The sequence below is a fragment of the Gossypium arboreum genome, chromosome 12, assembly GCF_025698485.1.
Source record: "Gossypium arboreum isolate Shixiya-1 chromosome 12, ASM2569848v2, whole genome shotgun sequence".
NCBI lineage: Eukaryota > Viridiplantae > Streptophyta > Magnoliopsida > Malvales > Malvaceae > Gossypium > Gossypium arboreum.
Window position 1 is genome coordinate 114252698 of NC_069081.1, and position 25436 is coordinate 114278133.

The 25436-nt window shown below is 31.2% G+C and overlaps 2 protein-coding genes and 1 long non-coding RNA gene across 4 annotated transcripts; 1 reads left to right on the plus strand and 2 right to left on the minus strand.

The window, feature by feature from the left end:
• Positions 1–3539: 3539 nt before the first annotated feature.
• LOC128285124 (uncharacterized) lies at positions 3540–11196 on the minus strand. Of its 2 annotated transcripts, XR_008275541.1 has the most exons (4): positions 11105–11196; positions 9684–9768; positions 8752–8864; positions 3540–3905 (listed from the first exon to the last, which is right to left on the minus strand). It is a non-coding gene; the product is annotated as an uncharacterized LOC128285124 (long non-coding RNA). The 2 variants fall into 2 exon arrangements; XR_008275540.1 differs by lacking the exon at positions 3540–3905 and having other exon boundaries at positions 8201–8864.
• Positions 11197–15188: 3992 nt separating this feature from the next.
• LOC108478252 (uncharacterized) lies at positions 15189–16613 on the minus strand. Its single transcript, XM_017780692.2, has 4 exons — positions 15862–16613; positions 15702–15776; positions 15570–15614; positions 15189–15472 (listed from the first exon to the last, which is right to left on the minus strand). Exons 1-3 carry the CDS (start codon positions 16408–16410, stop codon positions 15609–15611), a joined length of 630 nt encoding a protein of 209 aa, XP_017636181.1. The 5' UTR covers positions 16411–16613; the 3' UTR covers positions 15189–15472; positions 15570–15608.
• Positions 16614–18105: 1492 nt separating this feature from the next.
• LOC108479773 (E3 ubiquitin-protein ligase HOS1-like) lies at positions 18106–24016 on the plus strand. Its single transcript, XM_017782551.2, has 10 exons — positions 18106–18455; positions 18803–19196; positions 19333–19467; positions 19565–19740; positions 20093–20491; positions 20603–20761; positions 21443–21940; positions 22280–22426; positions 22587–23299; positions 23445–24016. The coding sequence occupies exons 1-10, from the start codon at positions 18333–18335 to the stop codon at positions 23602–23604; spliced, it is 2904 nt and encodes a 967-aa protein (XP_017638040.1). The 5' UTR covers positions 18106–18332; the 3' UTR covers positions 23605–24016.
• Positions 24017–25436: the final 1420 nt, after the last annotated feature.

Sequence of the window (25436 nt, forward strand, 5' to 3'; positions counted from 1 at the left end):
GATCAAAATACTTCTTTAATTTCTTTCTAACAAAAGATGACTGAAATTTTCCCGTTGATCATTTGCTGAAAACTCGAGCTTCCCTTTCAGCTTGTTTTTTCTCTTTACTCAATTCCTCTGCTTTATAAGCTCCCTCAGCCAATGTAGCAAACTCCCAGATTTCAAGTATTCCAATCAGTAACTTGATATTTTCATTCAGTCCTTTTTCAAACCGCTTGCACATCTCAACTTCTGATTCTACCCATTCTCGAGCATATTTACTCAACCGAATAAATTTTCTTTCATACTCAGATACCGATCTGTTGCCCAATTTCAGCTTAAGAAATTTTTTTCATTTTTGATCAAGAAACCTCTGGCTGATATATTTCTTTTTAAATTCATTCTGAAAGAACTCCCAGGTAATCCCTTTTTTCAGAACTACCGAAGCTTTAGTGTTCCACCAATGATAAGCTGTATCTTTTAGCAATGATGCTGCACATTTCAAACACTCTTCTGGTGTGCAAGATAATTCCTAGAAAACCCGAGTAGTATTTTCTAACCAGAATTTAGCCTGTTAGGGATCATCATCAACTACTGCTTGGAATTCTTTGGCCCCATATTTTCAGATTTTATCAACCGGAACTTTTCCTTTTCTAACAGATTCAGTACCTTTACCCTGTGGAATCTTGGGAACTGGTGGAGGAGCATGAGGGGGAGCTTGAGCTTGCTGCACTACAAGGTTAGTTCTTAAGTATTAACTGTAACGCCCCCTAACCCTATACCGTCATCGAAACAGGGTTACGAGACATTACCAGTCAGTACAGTCCAATTTCGGTCATTAATTAAAATAAATATTTACACACATCCTAGTTTTAAGATGTCGTCCCTTTAATGGGCCCTCGCGGTCCAATATGAACGATAAATTCAATTCGGGACTAATTTAGAATCACTACGAATTTTAGTAAATTTCAAAATTCATACTACATACCGTTGCCAACCATAATTTACTCATTTCATGAGTACATCTACAACCTAAATGACTCTCATAAAACATCCTAGGTACATGCCATTACCAATAATTAACATACTTTACCTTAATGAATTCGGGATCGGCGGGATGCTGATTCAACGTTCTATCTTTACTAAACTCGCAAGACGAAACAAACCGTGACATTTGAGTATGGTATACTCAGTGGTATTTCCATAATCCGAACACTTAATAATATAACAATTAAACTTAAAATCACAATAACAATTATAAGTATTCATTTATTTGTTTATAGATAAATTTTCAATTACTTACCATATAAATTCTATACAAGTCATATAACAAACACAATAACATATTTGTTCAATTCTTTTCATTTACTTATTGTATAAATTCTATACAATATATTCACAATTCACTTGTTTTCACACTTTATTTCTTAACAATATACCATTTTAATTCATTCTAACATCAATCATCATCCATTTGAACTTCACTCATTTTATGAACCTTTTGGTTCATGTTTTCAATCTCATATCTCAATTTCAATTCTCAATTCAATTTCTCATTTCATTCCAATAGCTCAATCAATCAAATTCACTCGACTTATCTTTTCACTTATTTACCCTATTAACAAGACTCGGACCTTGGCGGATACAGATCCAACCAAACACACCAATATGGCACCCAAAGGCCTCATCGGATAGTTGAAGCAATATTTGACACCCAGTGTCTCATCGGCCTAGCCAAGTAAAGTTGGTACCAGTACCTCATCGAATCTATCCGAAGAAATATAGTGACACCAGTGTCTCATCGACTCGAGGTCGAAGAATCCTGAACACTTCCAATCCTATGGCATGCCAACTATATCCGACTCAGCCCGATCATCATTAATAGGGTATTCAATTCACTTTCAATTTTTTCAATCAATACACATTTTAAATAATCACATAAATTCATAATTCAATACAATTCAATTCACTTTTCAATAACAAATATCCAAATATCACAAATCTCATATTTAAAATTTTCAAACAATTTATATTTCAATTCAATTCAAATAATCAATATATATTCAATATTCATATATATATATCTATATATATATACGCTAATTCAATCAATATAAATTCAATAAATTCATCACATACTATATCAATCCATTTCATTTGCAAAACACAATAATTCTTACTTCAAAACACTTAATATACATATTAAGAAATAAATTCAACAATTAAGTATTAGGTTCGGATTATAGAAATACAAACCGAAATTTTCGAGCTAACTCCCGTTGACTTTGTCTTGTCCTTTCTTAGCCGAGATTTCTGGTACCACATTGACTACGAAATTAATACAATTCATAATCATTAATACATTACTAATTCATATCTTGAGTTATAGAATTCTAAATTAAGATCCGCAAATTTTTCCTGAAACTAGACTCACAAATCTTCTTACAATAAAATTTTCAGAATTTTTGGTTTAGCCATTAAGTACAGTTTATTCTTTAAATTCACCCCTATTCTGCTGTCTGACAGTTTCGTCCCTTCTTCACTAAAAATTAATTATCTCACAGTACAGAACTCGGATAACATTCTCGTTGATTTCTAATGAAAATAGACTTATTAGGGATTCTAAACATATAACTTTAAGTCTATAATTATTTTTATTCAATTATTGGTGATTTTCCAAAGTCAGAACAGGGGAACCCGAATTCATTCTGACCTTGTCTCACAAAATTCATTATATCTCATAATTTACAATTCAATTGCTTATATCGTTTCTTCTATAAGAAACTAGACTCAATAATATTTAATTTCATATTTTATTCATCCTATAATTCAATTTCTACAATTTTGGTGATTTTTCAAACTTAGACTACTGCTGCTGTCCAAAATAGTCTTAGTACAAAATGTTGATTTACTTTAATTTCAATTTAATTCTAACTAAATTCACTTACTTTTCTATCTTAATTCATACTTTATTTCTATTCAAATTTCATCCATACTCTCATTTAAATATTAAATTTCCAGCATACTCTCCTAATTTCAAAATTTCATCAATTTAGTCCCTACAACATAAAACTTATAACTTACTTTACAATTTGATCCTATTATCAATTCTAGCTTGAAATTTACTCAATTAAACCCTTAATTCACTATTTTATTCAACATGAACTATACTTGAAAATCTATAAACTCTCAAAATATCAACTTAATTTCATCAAAGTCTTGTTCCAAAGCTTCTAAAACATCAAAATTTAAGAAGAAATGACTTAATTGACTTACCAAATTAAACTTTGAGCCTTGAAACCCAAATTTTCCTTTTTCTTTTTCTTTCTTTCTTTCTCCCCTGTTTCTTCTCTGCTTCGTTTTCTTTCATTCTGTTTCTTATGTTTCTTTGCTTATTTATATAATATAATATATAATATAATATACTATAATATAATAATAATTTAATATATATATTTTAACACATAAAAAATCTCAGATTTTTATGTTTATGCCGCCTCACTTAGGACAAATAGCATAATTGCCATTTTGGTCCTCTTCATTTTCTTTTAATCTACAATTCAACTTTCATCATTTATTTAATTTAGTCATTTTTCCTAATTACTCTTAATTAAACTAAATTTACTTAATTAAACTCTAATTAACCACTCAATTGACTTCGTAAATATTTTTAATAAATATTTACGAATCCATTTTTCAGAAACGGAGACTCGAAAATACACTTTTTCGGTAACGGTAAAATTTAGTTCGTTACATTAACTAAACCATTAATTCATCATTTGAAAGAAGGCCAATTTAGCCTTTTCACCTTGGTCCTCTGTCTTGTACCTTCTACTACTAGTAACTCCGACTTCCCTCTGTGCCCGTTCTGGAGCAGGAGCATGACTTTCGGCTTCCTCAAGTTGAGCTCGGTCGGCAGGCATTTACTATAAGAAAAATACATTTTAAATGGTTAGGAGATATCACACTATCAATAATAATTTAATTGCCATGTATATCTAATCCCGTATTTACTACGTCGGTCTGCGAACTGATTAAACCGTAGCTCTGATACCAGTAAATGTAACACTCCTACCCGTAGTCGTCGCTGGAATAGGGTACAAGGCATCACCAGAGTTTACCGAAATAATTTTTCTGTCATTACGAGTTAAATATTATTCATTTACTGAAACATGTTATGACGTCCCATAGATGAGCCTCCGAAACCCAAAACATACATCGGGATCTGTAATGGACTAATTTTCAGTGGTGTCAGAAACAGTGTTTTTGAGATTACTAAAACCGACAAGTAAGATTGAATAAGATAGTAATTTAATATTTATGAGTCAAGTAAAAATTTAGAAAAATTTGTGAATTAGTGAATTTAGTGACTTAAAAGAATTTATTTGGTCAAACGGGTCAAAAACGAGGTATCGAGACCTCAAATTTGAAAACCTAGCCATAAATATTTTTAGGAATATTTATGGAGTGTCATTAAGTTAGTATTAAAGTTTGGTTGAGAAATTTTAATGTTTGGGTAGTCAATTAAATAAAAAATACTAAATTGTAACAAATGTAAAATTTGCTGGAAGGATTAAATAGCTCAATGTTAAAAGAAAGAGGATTTAAAGGGAAATTAAGCCTAAAAGTGAATAGGCTGGACGGCAAGGGCAAGAAAATCAGCAGAAAAATAAGGGAAATAAGGGCAAAGTTGGAAATTTCACAATTTTAACATATAAAATAAGGACAAAATTGAAAAATCTAGAGATCTTTTCATATTTTATAGGCCAAAATGCCATAGGAGGTCTGGAGAAAGCTGTTTTTTTCATTTATTTACATGATGTGAGTTTAATTCTTGCCTTTTCTTGATAATTTTTATATTTTTATGACTTTTACAATTAGGTCCACTTATAGAATTCATGAGTTTTTAATTTGGTGGGTGAAACTGGAAGCTACCCTGGCTGAGCAGGGGAATTTTATGATGAATTATTATGAAATTGAAGTTCTAATTTCATATTAAGGTGGTTCTATTAAGTGATTTTGATAGAAAATGGTATTTTAGGACATAATTGTGAAAACGTTATGAATTAGAGGTTGGAGTTGAAATTCAGAAGATCAAAGGTTTTGAAATAGTTTATAATGATAAACTAAAGTGTTAATTGAGAAAATTAGTTCAATTGATGGGTGAATTGAGCAGGGACTAAGTTGTAATAATTGTAAAATTTAGGATAAAAGTGCAGTTTCAAAAATTAAAGATGATAAATTATGAATCAAAATATAAATGAAATAAATGCTAATGAGTGATAATATTTTACATTATAGATCAAGAATCCAAAGAAGAACGAGGAAAAGAAAAAGTTGTAGAATAGTCTTTAAATTTCAATATCTTCTACAAATTAGCCAGGTAAGTTCATATGATTGAATTTACATGTTTATTTGTGAATGATTGAATGATATAATGTGTTATTTTATATGACTTTGATATAGGATTGTGAAAATTATGTTAAAATGAAAGAATAAAGGTGGAAATTCAAATTAGGAAAAATGTAGGATTGAGTATGTTCATATAGTGGCATGTGATGAATTGACGGATAAGACCATGGTTGATCCATGGCAAAGTGTGAAACATAAGGTATAATATTAACCATACTGAGTTATAAAACGTAGGTATGGTATCATCCATACCGAGTTGTGAAACGTAGGTATGGTATTAATCATATTGAGTTGCGAAACGTAGGTATGGTTAATCGGATCATCACAACAAAGCTCACTATCCAGATCAATTCCGGTAGCTTTTGTTTTATGTTTAAAGATTTATATGGCATGTATAGAGTTTAAATGAAATGAAGTAAAGATGTTATAAACTAGTTAACAATATTTTGCACTAAGACAGTTTTTGGTTAGTAGCAATAGTTCAAATTTGAAAATTCACCATAAATTAAGGAAATCTAATTAGAGGTTGAATAAGATATGAAATTAGTTCCTATTGAATCTAGTTTCACATAGAAGAAACGATGTAAGCAAAAGACTTTCATATTATGAGATACTTGAATTTTTGTGAGACAAGATCAGAGTGATTTCGAGCTCCCCTATTCTGAATTTGGAAAATGATTAAAAATTTTACAAAAATAGTTATGGGTTATAATTTATATGCTTAAAATCCTTAATGAGTCCAGTTTTAAAATAAATAAACAAGAATATCACCCGAATTCCTTACTATAAGATAATTAATTTTTAGTTAAGAAAGGTCAAAACTGTTAAACAGCAAAACATGGGTAACTTTGAAGAATAAACTGTACTTTTTTGCTAATCCATAAATTCTAAAATTTTTATGGTAGAAATATATATGAGTCTAGTTTCAAATTCTTTTTACGGATCTTAATTTAGAATTTTTTAGCTTAAGCTATAAATAATTTAGTGACTATGACTCGAGTGGACAGATTTGGTGTAAATATAAGTAAAAAATGGAATTTATGTGTAATTATTCCGTAAACTTTGGAAACATTTTGTAACCCTGTTCCGGCGATGGATGTCGGTTAGGGGTGTTACATTTATTGGTATCAAAGTTTTGGTTTAGTCGATTCTCGGAACGAATGTGATTCTAGACACTTTACACATCACATTCATTCCAAGAATCGACTAATTCGAAGCTCTAATACCAATAAATGTAACACCCTTAACCCACATCCGTCACCGTAACATGACCCACATCCATCATCGTAACAGGGTTACAAGATGTTACTAAAGTTTACGGAATAATTACACATAAATTCAATTATTTACTTATATTCAAATCAAAGTTGTCCACTCGAGTCATAATCACTAAATTATTTATATATTAAGCTAAAAATTTCTAAATTAAGATCCGTAAAAAGAATTTGAAACTAAACTCATATATATTTCTACCATAAAATTATCAGAATTTATGGAGTAGCCAAAGAGTACAGTTTATTCTTCACAGTTACCACTGTCCTGTTGTTTGACAGTTTTGACATTTCTGTACTAAAAATTAATTATCTCATAATACGGAATTCGAATGATGTTTCCGTTTATTTATTTTGAAACTAGACTCATTAAAGATTTTAAGCATATAAATTATAACCTGTAACTATTTTTTTAAAATTTTTAATGATTTTCCAAATTCAGAACAGGGGAGCTCGAAATTACTCTGACCGTGTCTCACAAAAATCCAAGTATCTCATAACATGAAAGTCTTTTGCGTACACCGTTTCTTCTATGTGAAACTAGATTAATAGGAATTAATTCCATATCTTATTTCAACCGCTAATTCGATTTTCATAATTTCTGGTGAATTTTCAAAATCGAACTACTTCTACTAACCAAAAACTATTTTAGTGCAAAATATTGTTAACTAGTTGATAACATCTTTTCTTCATTTCATTTAAACTCTATACATGCCATATAAATCTTTAAACATAAAACAAAAGCTACAGCAATTGATTTGGATAGTGAGCTTTGTTGTGATGATCCGATCTACCAACTTCCCTTTAATAAAAATATCAAACACAAACAAGTAAGCTTATTGATGCTTAATAAGTTCATAGGTTTAGTAATGCTTACCAAGCATAATATTTCCAAACAATAACAAAACATTTATTGAAGTTCCCTGCCATTCACAGCCACTGTTATAATACTTCACATAGTTGAGCTCAACATTAACAACTACTCAATCACTTTCATTTGGTTCACTCCTATTGTATTACATATTATTAAATTAGAAAACGGCTTACGATATTGAGTACGTCGTTGCTCAGTGCCACGATTCAGAACTCAGTATGATTTTCCTCATCGAAATGCCATACCTACATTTCACAACTCGGTATGGGAAATGTCATACCTACGGTTCTTAACTAAGTATGGATAATATCATACCTGTGTTTCACAACTCAGTATGGTTGATACCATACCTATGTTTCACGACTCGGTATGGTTAATACTATACCTTACGTTTCACACTTTTCCATGGATCAACCATGGTTTTATCCGTCAATTCATCACATGTCACGATACGAACGTACTCAATCCTGCGTTTTTCCTAATTTGAATTTCCACCTTTATTCTTTCATTTTAACATAATTTTCACAATCCCACAGTAAATTCATATATAATAATACATTATATCATTCAATCATTCACAAATAAACATGTAAATTCAACCATATGAACTTACCCGGCTGATTTGTAGAAGATTGAAATTTAGGAACTATTCTGGAACTTTTTCTTTTCCTCGTTCTTCTTTGGGTTCTTGATATGATGTAAAAATATGAAAAACTAGCTTTCTCTAGACCTCCTATAGCGTTTTGGCTGAGAAAATATGAAGAGATCTCTAGATTTTTCAAATTTGTCCTTATTTTATATGTTAAAATTTTAAAATTTCTAATTTTGCCCTTATTTCCCTTATTTTTCTGCTGATTTTCTTGCCCTTGTCGTCCAACAAATTCACTTTTAGGCTTAATTTCCCTTTAAATGCTCTTTCTTTTAACACTTAAGCTATTTAATCCTTCTAGCAAATTTTACATTTGTTACAATTTAGTCTTTTTTATTTAATTGACTACCTAAACGTTAAAATTTCTCAACAACTTTAATACTAACTTAATGGCTCTCCATAAATATTTCTAAAAATATTTATGGCTCGGTTTTAAAATCTAAGGTCTCGATACCTCATTTTTGACCCATTTGACTTAATAAATTCTTTTAATTCACCAATTCACCAATTCTTCTAAATTCTTACTTGACTCATAAATATTAAATTACTATCTTATTCAATCTTACTTGTTAGATTTAGTGATCTCAAATCATCGTTTCTGAAACTACTGAAAATTAGGCCGTTACAGGTTGATAGTGTGATATGTCTCCGACCGAATCCGACCTCCGAGCTCTTAATACTACAAAATAGGGAAAAAGGAAACAGGGTAAGCACTTTGTGCCTAGTAAGCTCATGTAACAAGAATTCATTTAAGAAGAATTATACTTACCTAATATTTTCAATACAATACAATAAATATTCATACATCTATTCAATTTATCATTTACCTATCACATATAAGCTCAACCAAAATATTAATCAAATAGCATCATATGAGTTCAATACAAAGATTAATGATTGATGAGATCATCAATTCCATGTTTTCTATTACCTTTATTCTTTCTCATATTTATCCCGTTGAATTTCTTGAAATTTTGATCGATTTTCAAAGGTACACTTTTAATGTACAAATTCTGGGTCCATCAATTCATATTCATGTACGCACATTTCCATTTCAGAGAGCACACTCTCGCAAACCTCATTCTTACAGTGAGATTACCAGTCCAGACTAAATCCCCTGTAATATAAACTCATAGAGTATTGTCAAGATTACCAGTCGAGGCTAAATCCCCTACAACGAAAATTACTTTAATGAACTTGGATCTGAATTACCAGTCTAGGTTAAATTCAGACCCTAATTCGAAATACCATTTTACACATATTCTTCGGGAGGGCTATATCAGGATAGGATCACCCGTCCAGGCTAGATCTTTTTTATTGTCAATTGATTTTTAGAGATCTATCGAATTTTCCTTCTAGTCAACCGGGATTTCTTCCCTTTTTTATCAAATATATTAATGTTTCATCAATTTTCATATAATGAACATTCAAATCATATTCACATCAATAACATACATTTCAAGAATTTAAGAATATAATTCAAGTTACACGAACTTACCCCGATGCTTGTTTGTATACAAAAATCTACTAATCTCGAACTTTTTCCTTTCCTTGATCTAGCTTCGTATTTGAATTTTTTGGATCTAAATAAATAAATTTAGTTATCAATTTAATAAATTTCATGTTCATATGTAACATTCTATACAATTCCACTATTATTTATAATTCATTCAAAACTATCTACTTGAGTCGTAGTCACTAAATTATTTATATCTCAAGATACAGGATTCCAAATTAAAAAAAGCTTGATGTTTCTGAAACTAGACTCAAATACCTTTCTACCATAAAATTTTTAGAATTTTTGGTTCAGCCAATAAGTACAGTAAAATCTTCAAACTTACCCCTATTATGCTGTCTGACAGCTTCAACCTTTCTTTGCTAAAAATTAACAATCTATTAGTAAAAACTTTGGATTCTATATAATTCCACTATTATTTTATAGTTCATTCAAAACTATCTACTTGAGTCGTAGTCACTAAATTATTTATATATCAAGATACAGAATTCCAAATTAAAAAAAGCTTGATGTTTCTGAAACTATACTCAAATACCTTTCTACCATAAAATTTTCAGAAATTTTGGTTCAGCCAATAAGTACAGTAAAATCTTCAAACTTACCCCTATTCTGCTGTCTGACAGCTTCAACCTTTCTTTGCTAAAAATTAACTATCTCTTAGTAAAAAAAATTGATGATGTTTCCGTTTGTTTCTATTAAAAATAGAATCATTAATAATTTAAACATATAAATTTTAACCCCTAATTATTTTTCTCCAATTTTTTTATGATTTTCTAAATTCAAAACAGGGGAACCCGAATTCATTTTGGCATTGTCTCACAAAATTTATTATATCTCATAATTTACAATTCCATTGCTTACACCATTTCTTCTATGAGAAACTAGACTCAATAAGCTTTAATTTTATATTTTGTTCATTCTATAATTCAATTTCCACAATTTATGGTGATTTTTTAAATTTAGCCTACTGCTGCTGTCCAAAACTGTTTTAGTGCAAGATGTTTATTACCATTTTTCCCCTAATATTTCAATAAATGATAATTTCATCACTGCTCAATTAACCTATTAATTGAGCTGATTTTTCTCAATTATCACTTTATTCTATCACTTTAAACTACTTTATAACCTTTGGGAATCAGGATTTCAGCACTAAACTTTATTTTCAAGCTTTTTCACAATTAGGTCTTAAAAATCAATTTCTATTAAAATTACCTAATAAAATCATCTCATAAACAATTTAAAGCTTCAATTTCATGTTATTTCATCATAAACTTACAGAACTCAACTATAGTGACTTTCAATTTCATTCATGAAATCAAAAACTAATGAATTTATTATTAAGAGGTAGTTGTAAAAGTCTTAAAAACACAAAAATTACAAGAAAAATGAAATGATTAACTCACTTGGTGCAAAAATTATGAAATACCAGCTTAAAGAACCCCTTCTATGGCGTTTTGGCTTATGAGAATGAAGAGAAATCACAAAAAATCTAGATATTTCCATATTACTCATTATTTTATTTATTTAATTATGCAATATTCCAATTTTGCCCTTAAATCATCCATTTTCTTGCTGATTTCATGCCCTTGCCGCCCAGCCCAAATAATTTTGGGTCTAATTGCCTTTTAAATCCTTTCTCATTAGACATTTAAGCTATTTAATCATCTCAGCCACTTTTACACCTTTTTCAATTTAGTCTTTTTCATTTAATTGACTATCTAAACATTAAAATTTTCTAACAAAATTTTAATACCACATTACTAACATTTCATAAATATTTATAAAAATATTTCTGACTCGGTTTTACGAGATCGAGGTCTCAATACCTTGTTTTTATCAAATTTCTTTTATAATTTCTTTTTCTAACTAACCACTAAATCGGTAGAATTTTTCTATCGATATTTTCTTACGATTTTCCTATCATATCAATATTCATACGAAAATATTAAAATAAATTTCTCTTTAAATAGGATTTGTGGTTACAAAACCACTGTTCGATAACCTTGAATTTAGGCCATTACAATATAAGTTTAATTTTAAAAACATAATTATTGATACGAGATTGAATTTTAATAAATAATATTTTAAAATTATTTTAAAATATAAATATTTTAATATTACATTGTGTGAAATTATATTTTTATATATAATTTTTATAATGTAAACACATTAGAAACTTGACGACCTTATAGTATGTAATACTAGATTGTAAACCCATGCATAATTTTAAATATTTGTTAAGATATATAAAATTATTTCTTCAAGGAATTTAAATAAGTTTTGTAATATTTGGCAAATAATACTAAAAATATCAATGTAGATGTTTAATTTTATAAATTTTTAATTTCATCATATAATGTTTATTAAAAGAAACATAATTTTTAATATATAAAAATAAAATTTAAGTAAAAAGTTAAAGTCTAAAGTGTGCAATACTTGAAAATAAAAGAAAATTAAGATTTATTTATTATTTATATTAATCGTTTTTAAAAACAATTTAACTATTGTTATATTATTTTTAAAATAATAAATTTAAAATTAAATAAATTCGAAATACCTTTAAAATTATTATAATATTAATTAAAAATATATTTAATTTGTTTTATTCTAGCTAACCATGTAATGAATATAAAATTACAAACAGTAGCAATTAGATTGTAATGCTATTGGAATGAAAAATTTTAATTGCTATAAATATGCATATCAATAATATTTTTAAATATATTAATTACTAAGAAAGTAACGTTAATTTTATTATAGGTTCTTATTATATCTGTTTTTTTTTCATACAATGACTAGAATTACTTATAGTTTCTTCCTAACCCTTAAATAAGAGGATAATCACTTTAACACACTCAAAATCATGTCCTCTTATACTCAAAACAATGCTTCCTAAAATCCGAAATCGACTCTACTCCAATAGACTCGTACCTATTTCTCTCCAACATATTAAAACGAGAAGCACTACAATCAGACCTACTTCAGTGTTATCTTTGTACTCAGCCCAATAAGGTGATTTCCAAATGGATCGAAATCGTTGTAAGCTAAAACCCAGACTAGTCTCAAAGCCAGCCCAAGATAATAGTCCAACCATATTGACTAATTGTAATTGGACGACAAATCCACTTTCTGTAGTATTGACTTTGGTATTTCTTTACTTCCAGAGTCACTATTAAATGGTGAAAGGGAAATTTACCAACCATTGTTTGGCCATATATGATAGGTTTGGCCATATATGATAATATACCTTCCCTTTTATTGTTCTATTTCACAGTCACCCAACTTAATTTTGATAATGTCAGCCGCCAATATTATACAAAAGCTTCACATGTTTTGTCCTTCTCATTGCTGTAAGTAACCCAACTCCCACTACATTTACTAAAATACGCTTATTTTAATCTTTATACCTATTCTTATATATTTTAATTAAAATTTTTCAATTTTTTTATGTAATTTTCAAGTTAGTCAGATTAAAGATAAGAAACAAAATGAAAACATAAAAGATTAATTTTCGATTAAAATCAAAAATTAATTAAATTGGTTCAATCAATTTAGTTGATTTTGATTTAAATTCATGCAGTTTTTAGTTATGGGTTTGATTTTAGTAGTTATTTTTATTAGTTATTAATTTTCAAATTAATCTGATCAAAAGAATCAACTTAATTTAATATATTTTCAATTATTTATAATATATAAAATAAATATATATTATTTAAGTCCAATAACTAAAATCAATTAAGTTGATATTTAAGTTTTAATTTGATTGAATCAATTTTTATAAATTATAATCACTTAAATCGAATTAATAAAAAAAACTATTAAACCAACCGAAAAACCCAAATGCTGTGTAATACGGGGAAGCTAAGAAACCGAGTGCTGTAGTAGTTTGAGATTGTCTAAAACGAAGGCAGCTCATAGTTTGGAGTTTAGACCGATTGGCGCCTTTGCAAGCCAAAGCACCGCTCTTTTTTACCTTGCCTCCCACAATACCATGCTCTTAATGCAACGTACTCGTATTCGAAACTAGTCACGCTCTTCATGCGAGACTGTAGTTCTAAAAAGGATGGGAAAAAAAGGTAAATTAAAAGCTGGGTGCAAGATTGTGTACGGAATCGACCAGTAATATGTGACTATGACTAGTGTTACAACCAATCTAATACTTAAAACATTGTGTGCAAAATCATAGTTATGAATGAGAACAAAATGTTTTCTAATTTTATACATGATTTAATATTGGATTATTTGAAAATATTCAACCCACAAAATGGTATTCAAATCACAAATGATAACCTTAATTAATGCATTTGACATAGAAACTACTAAGCATTAGATTAAATTAAAGATATACTTGGCTAATCTGGATTCGATTGGGACCCCTCCCTTCAACATGGAAATACACCTTTATTCAACATTTGCACACCGCATTTTCAAGACAAATAAAGCTGCTTGTCAATCAGAAATTTTTTTTACAACACTTCACGACGAAAGCAACATAAATTGTCTTCTGCATTTTTAAAAAAATAAAGAAAAATAAAATCTGAAAATATAGTTTTCCAAATTATGAAAATTTAAGATAGACAATTGAGACTTTTGAAATTAGTCTTCATAGTCATTAGAGGTATAGATGAGTCCAGTCTGGCCGCCGAAAACTCGTTTGAAAATATTTTAAATTAAAATTTATTTTTGGACCAATTAGGCTCACTTAAAAATTAATTTTATTATTAAAAATTTCATAAAATATTTTAAAATATTTTAATTGCCATTTTATATATTTTAATAATTAAATTTTAATTTTAAAATATTTAAATTATTTAAATTAAATTCAATAAAATCTTTATTTAAACCTGACCTAACCTATCAGACCAAGTTGACTACCCAAACCTTAAACAGATCAAATTGTCATTATTGAGAATATTTATCGACTAAAAAAATTAAATCTAAATTTATCATTCACAAGCCACAAATTTAAATATTTTAATACTGAAGTAACTACAAACAAATGTCACGAGTCGCGAATTTTCTAGCCTCATAACACATACGTAAATTTTTATTTATAAAATTGCTTGATATTGAATTTTTACTTTACCCAAAAAAAAATTCTATACACAACGAGTTCGAGCTGAGTATATAAATTGTGCAAATGAAGTTAATGAAGCAAATTTTGACAAAAAAATTAATTAAATTCAAACCAGGATTCAAGTAATAACAAATTAAGTTGAAGCTTTCCACGTTCCAATTTGACTTGAGTGAATCATAACCCTAAAAAAACCTAAATGATCCTACACAAGAAGACGAGAATAAAAAAGGCAATCAAGTAATCAATTAAATTAAACCTTATCAAGTGCTCCTCTTGATGGAAGCTCAAATGAACAGAGAAATAACTCTTCCTTTCAGGTAAAGGAAGAATGGCAGTGCCTTCAACAAATAAATCAAGCATTGCATTTGGGAACTCTGCCAACCATTATAAGCAATCAACACATTAGAAAATTTGTAACCAAAACAAAATTTTTTTTACCGTAATTGTAACTCTTTCAGCAAGCTGAAATGAAGAGCACTTGAAACAAACTCTCTCTTATAAAGGGCTACCAGTCTGAACAGCAATTTATAATCTTATCGCTTATAACTTATGAGAATAAAATAAATATTTTTTCATAATTCCCATTTTTCTTTACATATTTTCATCATGCCTCAAAAAAACATTTTGAGGTCTCAATGGGGCATACCCTACAAAGCTCCTAAATTTCCAAATTCCTCAACACCATTATCATCCCCTGCAAGAATGTTCTCCACTATTTCAGTACCAGACATAAGGATATAACCCCCCCCCCCAAAAAAAAAAAGTAAAAGAAAAACAGCATTAAAGGCTACCTTTGTATCTGATAATGTTTTAAGGATCTAAAAGCAGGTCTATTTCTGCAGTTTAAGAAATTGCAGTTAGCAGCTAATAAATTCCTAAAACAATTAAAGTTGAAATGAAAATTTTTGATCAAGTGAAAGAACCTTGTTAGGAGCAGCATCAACGATACGGTAAGCTTCAGGCGTCAAGCCAACTAGCCATAACCCAGGAAAAACATTCTAAAGCATCCTCACAAGCAAAAACAAAGTTAAATTTTATGAAATGATGAAAAATATAAATTAAAACTTAGAAATATTTGCTTACATCAAGCTGTTTCTCGATGTTCTTGGGCCTTTTTTTGGGCCTTCTAGCGGGCCTTGCTCCTGTCAAGGCAAAGATATCTTCTTCAATTTCATCCTTCGATATAGCTATACGAAACTTTCTTTTCTCTTTCTTTTCTACAACCCCTCCGTTTTCAGCCGAAACCCTTGATCTAGTTGACTTCGGGGCCGCTGTTTCAGTAGTCTTTTCTGGCGGCACCGTTGTCGCTGCCGCCGCGGACGTCTCCACCATCACCATCTTCCTCGGCCTCAAATTCCAAGGTCGCTGTACTGCAACCTCCTCCCCTTCTTCGTCGGGCTTATTTTTTTGCGGCTCTAACGTTTCTTCTGCTCTTTGCTTTTGCTTTGCTTCTTTTTCTCCTTGGTCTAGTTTGATGGGTATCAGCGGAGGACAAAAGCTTAAGCGGTGAATGCGGGTAAAGCGTGATCCAACACGTTTCGGACGCAAACTGTTGTAGCCGGAATCGTATTCAGGTGAACGGCAGCGGTTTAAGTTGTGCAAGGGCCGTGACTTTATAGTTGCAGTTTCCATCGTAACAATAAAACGAAAAAAGAAACGTATGAAAAGAAACAACTTTACATAAAACGACGAGGCTTCCTAAACTCTAATACACTGACAGCAGCACGAAGCACACACGGTGGGGCGAGTGGCGGAGCAAACGCAGAGCATCGAAACAAGACGAAAATATCACATACGTTTGTTGAAAAATAAAGAGTATCATTTGCGTAGGTTATTTATAAGAAAGCGGGATCGCCCAGGGGATTTTACGTTATTACGAATTTGGCCTTTATCTTTTCTATATTCACATTTGTGTACCGGAAGGAAAATTAGTTTAATTATAGTTTTAGTCCCTTTATTGTATTGAAATCTGCTCTTCTTCTATGATATCATTAGCTGTTACACAAAATAATAACATGAATTTTTTATTCGATCACGTAAAAATTTAATAAATTATATTTAATTAATAATAAATTTTCATATAAATTGGATGTTAATATTATTTTTTAAAGTTACGTCATCACTTTAATAAAATCATTTAATGGTATTATCAATTTAAACCCATTAATAAATTATAAAAAAATCAAATTATGTAAATTAAAATAAAACAGCGTACTAAAATCATAATTAAACCAAAAGAAAATTCTATATTGTTGTTCTTTTTAACGGCATCATGACTTTTGACCTTAAACTGAGTACACATGTTAAGATCTCAATAAAACAATAATTTTTAAAATTAATATTGTTTCGTCGTTTTTTTAAAAATTAATCGCTAAATATGTTTTTTTCTAAATCTAACTATCAATTAAAAAAAAAAAATCAAGCACAAGCTAGGTGATAAGGAGGAAACATCTAAACTTGAGGTCTAGAGGCTTGTCCGGTACACCAAGTCTTATTTATTTCCTTTTTTATTCTACGACTATCTCTAATAATAATAGAAAGTAAAGCAAACAATAAAGTTAATGGAACATCAGAAACAGAAGAGGGTGCACGAGGACTCGAGCTAAGCTATGAGCCACCTTAAAATCCAAACAATGAATAAATTATTCAATTGAGATTTAAAAAAAATGACAGTTTTGAAATAGTTACCTAAACTTAAAATTATTATTTATAGTAGAGTGCAAGCAATTTACAAATAATTAGATTCAACGACGATAGAGTCAAAATTTAAATGTCGAAGCCAAGACAATGTCACTCTAACAACAAAGATATTCACCAAACGAGGCTACAGGTGAATGTTAACAAAGTGATATCGACACTTAATAAAATGACTCTTATTGTTTCGAAGTAAAACAACAAAAGAAGTGAAACCAACTTGCAGAAATGTCGCTGCATACACATTACACTTGATCGAACCAGGTGGAGGCTATGTTTATTTGTTATTTTCAAATATTACTAAAAAAAAAATCAGTTAATAGATTTTACGATTATCATTTGTATTAAAATAAAAATTTTGAATTTCAAAAAAAAAATACCACTATAGATTATCCAATTAGTGAACATAGACTAAATTTATAACTTCACACATAATACAAGATTAATGACATAATTTTATCAAACAAATTTAACTATTACCAGTTGTCAGGACTAAAATTTTAAAATTTGAAAAAAATAGGTGCTAAAATTGATTAAATTAAAGTACAAGTATAAAATCTATAATTTAGACAAAGTACAGGTCTAATAGCAGAATTTGACATGAACAAAAAGTACCGAGCTTGGGCTGCCTGGCCCTTCCGACTCGACCCGAAAACGCCGATTTCGCTTGCATTTTAATTTCAAATTTCGGTACATATTAATAGTAAAATAAAATAAATAAAATTTCTATCCCTATTTTTGTTTTCTAATTTTAAATTGCAGCTCAATTAGCCCAGCCCTAAGCCCTTAAAGGCTTGAAAACACTCTCAAACTTTACTCACTTTTTCCCAGGCAAATCCGTCACCAGAACTGAGAACTAAATGGAGAAACCGGAAATCAACGGTCCTCTTTTCCGTTCGAGCTCAATAAGCAATGGCGGCACCTTTAGGTCACCAACTCCCGTTCTTTCTCTTCAACCCAACTTCAGTAGCCAAGCCGTTCAGGTACTCTTCCCTAACTGTCTACTGCAAAAACCCTAGCGCCTTTACGTTTCTTTGGGTTTGACTTCTTAATTTTATTTTTGCTGCTTTGTATTGTTACTGTAATAAGGAAACTAAGCTCACATTTGCTTGCATAGAATCGGGCTTTACGAGCCCCTTTTTGTGTGTGCAAATACTAGGGTTTTAGGTTCAATTAAGTGGATTTATTCTTCAAAAAAAAGTTGGAAGTGAATATGTAGCTGATTATGCAATGTTAGAATAAATTATAAATTTATTATATAGCTTGATAGTACTGTTTATTGGAGATTTTTAGTATGGGAAATTATATAAGTTTTTAATTTAAATTTCAGGAAGCTTTGGAACACTTGGCATCTATCGACCTTAGTGAGTTATTCAATGAGGCGAAAATTGAGTACTGTCGAGCAACTAGAGACTTAAGAAGCTGTAGTCGTTATGTACAGTATGCGTTGAACTCATGTGGACATGCTTCTCTTTGTGCGGAATGTAGTCAACGCTGTGATCTTTGTCCAATTTGTAAAACCCCATTGATAAAAAGTGGTAACAGTAGACTTCGTCTTCGCCTTTTTGATGAATGCATAGATGCTGGCCTCATCTCTAGAAGATGTGATGAGAGGTTTCAAGATAAAGAAGATAGAGATAATCAACTCACTCCTGATGTTCAACGACTTTATTCGTTTTTTGATGTAGCCTTGGAGAATAACTTGGTTTCGTTGGTCTGTCATTGTATCCTTTGGCTATTTTACTTTTTGGGCACCTTTTAGCCTTGTAGGGATTTGCTCATATTTTAATAACATATCCTGTATACCGCTGCCTTGGTTGTGCTTTAGAAAGTCATGCTTCCTTTAACAGAAAACAACAGATGTTACAGATATATGTATGGATGAAACTGCTGTTTCCAGTGATGTTGTCACTGCTTTGTTGCTGGATGAGAAGGTTGTTAAGGATTGGGTCAAGCGGACATTTAAAAACATGGCAACAGAACTTCAGCGTATATGTATCCTTGAAAATTTATGAAATGCTCTGAGAGCTATGCTATTTTAGTAATTTGTATATACAATGCTTGTTGGGTGTTCCGTAACTGTTTTTATCAGATTATCTTGAGATAGAAGAGATGAAAAATCGGTTGGGTTTGCTTCTAAAATTTTCTGTACGTCTGACCAGTTTATCCAATGTACTTGAAGTTTTGGAGTCTTCTTTCAAGGGCCGTCTTTCAGCACAGCTTCATGACTTGCACCACCTTCAAGAGAGTATATTGAAGACAAAGCAGGTTTGATTCAGTTAAGCGAATGGTTCATCATATTTTAGCATAATTTAAGAGCAATGTGATTTTGGCAAAGTCTCAGAACCTGCAATCATGAAAAGCAGCTGAGTAAAGATTAATAGCAGTTTGAGTTCAGAATTTGTGAGAAATTAATGGCTGTCATTTGATCATTGCTCTTATTTGAACTTCTTATGACAATGTTGCTATGTCCACCTTTTGTCTTATAGTACTGTACATTATTGTATCATTAATTTCAGACTCATTTTGACCTTTCACCGCGCAAAATAAACAAAATATAGAATTTTAAATATGTAATGCAATAATCACCATTTTCCACAATATTTGTTTTATTTTTCAGCATCTTGAGATCACAATATGGTGTATAAGGCACCACTTCTTGGAACAAGTGAGGTCTCGTCATGCTGATTTCACATCCTGGCGTAATCATGTCCGTGAAAGGAAATCAGCTGCAGTCGTGCGGGCGTGGCCTCCGGCTGATGTGTTAGATCTCTCAACCAACTCCACTGGACAGGAAGCTTCTCTTTTCATTGAGGATGCACTAGAAAATCTTGACATATACGAGGAGATAGGAGAAGAGTCAGATTTTGCATTTTTGAAGAAGAATGGCGCCTTGTCCTTTCTTCAGTCTAAAATAGGGGGAATTACAGGATATTATCCATTTGAAAGTCTTCGAGCTGCTGTGGATATCCTCTTTCTACGTGGTGGTTCTGATTTGGTGGTTGCCAAGCAAGCGATTGTATCCTTCTCTTTCTAACTTGATTTTCCTTAAAGGTTTTTCTGCTGATTGGACTTTTTTTTTCTTTTTTTATTGGGCACACTCCTTTAGGTTTTCTTAACTGAGATGTAGTTTGTGTATTACCTGTTTGATCGGCATTGGAGTAGGCCTAAGGAAGAATGGAGGGACATTGTTGATGACTTTGCAGCCTCCTTTGGCATCAACAGGCATTCCTTACTTGAGTCATTCATTTTCTGTCTTCTGGATGACCACTCAGATGAAGCTTTACTGGTAATTTCTGTATCTGTTCTTATAAAAGTTTGTTTAGGTCTAAGTTCCCACACTTACTTGCTGTGTGCGGATTTCAGATTAATTTTATAAATGTTTCCTAGGATGTTTGACCGTTAACTTCTCTGCCACTCACTACCTCATTAAATGGAGTAGTGTGATGATTACTATTGCTATTAAATTATGCTGTGGTTCTAGATTGGTAGGACTGTCCACCTTGCTTAAGAAAGTTTTGTTGAAGCATATTGCTAAACAATTATAATTCTAACATGCATGCCTAAGTTTTGATGGAAATTGTACCTGTACTCATAAGACTTGTATATTGCAAAATGTTCTTACTTGCTATGCAGTGGATTTTACTGTCCATGGTAGGTTCTATTTTCACCCAGAATAAAAGGTTGTTTCTTTTTTTAATTGTGAGTGCTAACTTCTAATATATTAATATCTGAGTGAACTAATATAGTTCCTCTTAACTCCTCTTTGCTAAACCCAAAAGAAATGTTTGGAGTTTAAAGTACCCAAATGAATTATTTACCATATCATCGTGGTCCGTTTCTTGTGTGGAACCACCATACTTGTTTAAATTCAGGATGACAGTGAAACTATTGTCTGCCCTTCCAGGTTTGCTACTCACTTCTAATATAGTTCTGCATTTTGATTATTTTTTACAATCATATTTCTCAGGAATCTTGTCAACTTCTCCCTGAGATCTCTGGCCCAGAAACTCATCCAAAGATTGCACAAGTTCTGTTAGAAAGGCAGAATCCTAAGGCAGCGCAAATGGTGATACGCTGGTCTGGTCGTGATGGCGGATCACAGTTGGTTTCACTCAGTGAGGCTGTTACTATTGTTCGGGTGAAAGTGGAGTGTGGGCTTTTGACAGAAGCATTTACACATCAGCGAATGCTCTGTGCAAAAGTCCGGGAAAAGAAGTTCAAGTATGAACTCAGTGGCGATGCATTTGATGACTTGAAAGGTCAAAGCAGGTCCTGGATGGACTGGTTAGGAGCATTGGTCACCGAATTTTGTTGTTTATGTATTAGGAGGAATATGGTTGATCGAATAATTGAGTTACCATGGAATGGTGAAGAGGAGAAATATATCCACAAATGCCTGTTAGATTGTGCCAGTGATGACCCGACAACTAGTATTGGAAGTCTCCTTGTTGTATTCTATCTTCAGGTAATGTACGGAGCTACGAGGATCAATGAAAGGATATCATCTTGTCTTATGTTATTTTAACTCGATATCCAGATACCATTGCATTAAATGGTAGAACATTTAGGTTTGGGCTTATGGTTATCGTATACAGTTGAGTACTTTGCCTATGTATAGGCCTTAAATTGTTATTGTGATTCTCATTTTTACTGTCAGATGCTCTATAATTCTCAATTTTGGGTTGATCCAATGGGTTCTAGCATCACTTTTAGGAGTATTTCCCTTCTAGGTTAAGTAGATGATTCTTTCCATGTATTAGTGTATTACCAGAGTTTATTTACTTGCTTTCTGTTACTAATCCAGCGGTATCGATATGTTGAGGCATATCAAGTCAATGTTAAAATTTGGAGCTTGGAAGAAGACTTCATTTCAACTCATTCTGGCGATGAAGAATTTCTAGAAGCTCTATCAAGAATGGAATCACATCGTCAGAGGAGAAAAAAATTGGTTGTAAGTCTGTTTAACTTCGACAGTCATTGTTGCTGCTATAAAAGAAATTACATTCTATCATTTCATCATTTCTTTACTGTTCTTGGTGAAGTTTGAAGGTTACTTGTAATAAGTAGATTTTATAACGTATCTACTAACTTGCTTACTCCATCTTCAATAGGATAAAGGCATAGAATTGCTTCCCGAAGTCCTACAACAACAAGTAAAGACTGGAACATTGCCTGATATAGTAGTTGCTTCTGGTCAAGAGGATGAAATGCCAACAAGATCTGGTTCTCCAAAATCAGCAAGTTTGTTGGTTCCGTCCACTTCTGATTCTGTTGTTCTACGGCCAGACCATATGGTGACTCCTTTGAGACCACCCGTTTCTGAAATTCCTAGAATATTGGATGGGTATGTCAACAATTCTCGTGTTGAAGCTGGTAACCATGGATCTACATCAATACTCCAGGGGAGATTATTTGCAGATGCAGGAGTATCAAATGTTGAAATTGGCAAAAACTTCAATTTTGATAACATCTCAGGTCCTGGAATTCATCGTGTAAATCCCACATATGCTACACCGTTAAAAGGCATCAATCAGAGTTCATCAAGAGAGCTTTCAAACAGACACCTACGACAAAAACAATCTGATAAAATCATTTCAGAGGGTGAGCAAAATGGGTTTGTTAGCCAAGTTCACAATCCAAGTCCTCCTTATTCCCGAAGAGTGACGGCTAATCCTGCTTCTACACCTAGCAGTAACTTTGGATTGTTTAAAGGTGCCGCAAATAACTTAACTTCAAATATTTCTGGTAAGAGGGGTCAATCAGATAGAGATGACGTGGGGTGGAATGTACCTCCTACTGAAGACGTAATGGATGTCTCTTGGAGGTAAAGATTTTGATTACTACTCTCATTCTCTTACTCTTGCAATCTCCCATGTTGTTCTTTGAATGATTCTATACGTCCTTTTAGCATCAGGTGGGGGAAAATTTTCCTACATCATTTTGTCACTTTGTTTTCTGGATATTTGCAGCCATGGGGAGAGATCTTTTGAGGACAGAAATGCACATGTGGGGCTAAGATGGAGATCTGATGAAACGAGCGATGATGAAGAACAGTGCCGCGACAGAACCATGGAAGTTGGTGCAACCCCTGTAAGGGGACATAGAAGGAGGAGATTCACGAGAAGATGAAAGAACCTCATTGGCCATGTATTTCACCATTCTGTTACCTGATTCTCGTTCTTCCCATACCTAAAGCGACCCGATCCCTATAATTTTTTTTTTTGGGGGGGCGGTGGAGGGGGGGAGACTAGTATCGCTTGTGTTGCAACTGCCACCCTTTTTATTTGAGAACAAGGTACAGCTCTTCTCTTGTCTAGAAGTCATGAATATCAAAAATTCCGAGGGCAGGTAATGAACCGTACTTTGTCTTCTTGATATGAAGTTTGAGAAACGAAAGGTCTTTGATAATTTAAATGCATCAATTAATGAAGGATGAACCATAATTTTTGTATTCTTTTCAAGACTTCTTGTTCCTTCCCGTATCAAGATAATTGAATGTTACTATCTAGCCAATGTTGAATGTCAGATAATTGCAACAGAACGTAGAGTTATTATATTGCAATTGGATTTAACTAGTTGTCAACCAATTACATCCACAGTCAAAGATTATTATTATTATTTGTCTATAGTTTGAAGGGAATGAAACTCATTTAACATTGAACATGATGAATGTTAAAGGTTAAAACATTGGATTTTATTTGCATTGTAAAGTATTGGGGGTTGCTATTTGAAAAACAAATAGAAAATAGTTTTAACAGATAAATATGATTTAATACCTTATGATGTAAATTATCGTGTATTAAGGTTGTTTATATTTATATCATTGATAGGGAAGAAAAGGTGATACTTGGCAGCTAGTCAAGTCTATAAACTTGGTATTAAAAATTAAAGATGCTGCCGTTGATTGTAAGATAAGTAAAAGTTCTCCGACTAGTATGTTGAACTGTATTATTTTTTCAATTACGAGTAATTTTAGGAGTTGTATAAAATAACATATATAATTAAATTATTAAAAATAAAATAAAATATAGCTATAAAGAATTAAAAATCTTATAAGAAATTTCGGTTTTCTTAAAATTTTAATTTTTTTAAATGCTTTTTTTTCAAAAATACTTTTAAAAAATCTCAAAAAAACTAAGGGAAATCGTATTATATGCAGAAATAAGATAACTGTGTGGTTGAAATAGGATAATGACCGTACATCTGTTGAGGGTAATCACGTGGACTCATTGCATTGATGTCCTTTATCTCAACAGTTGGCAGCATTTTTACACATGCCATCAAGCTTGAGACCGACAAACAAAGATATCCAACACCATTTTCTCATGCTTTTTGTTTTTATTTCTTTCCTTTGCCTGCTTTTGTCCTTTTTAATAATCTAAAGCATTATCATCTTCACCAAAACTTTGGGTCAAAATTATTTTTCTCCTTTTAACTTGCTAGTTAATGTTTTATATTTCATTTTGAATTGTGATTAAAATAAATTATTTTGTCAAAATTTCAAATCTATATTAAATTATTATGAAACCCAATAAAAACAATATTTTAGTACAATAAATATAATTGCTGGATAAAAACCAAAAGGAAAAAAAAGGTTAAACGTTATCAAATCTTCATGAACCAAAAAAAAAAAAAAAGTCTAAGACACGTATAATTTGTCATTTAACATCTAATTTTGGTTATATGAGCCATAGACTAATAATCTGACCCACTAAAAAGATTGCTAGTACAATATATATTTCTTCCTTCTGCTGGGTCCGTTTTAAATGGAAAAAATAATTTATAAAATGTTTGTGATTTTGGATAAAGTGGATAAAGCTTTGTATAATAATGTGGCCACAAAGAGAGAGGGATAAAACACAACCAAAAGCTGTGTAATAAATCAATTTATTTTTGGGCGACAACTTATCTTATATGCTATTATACGCTAGAATATACTTTTCAATAACTTTTAGTATTGT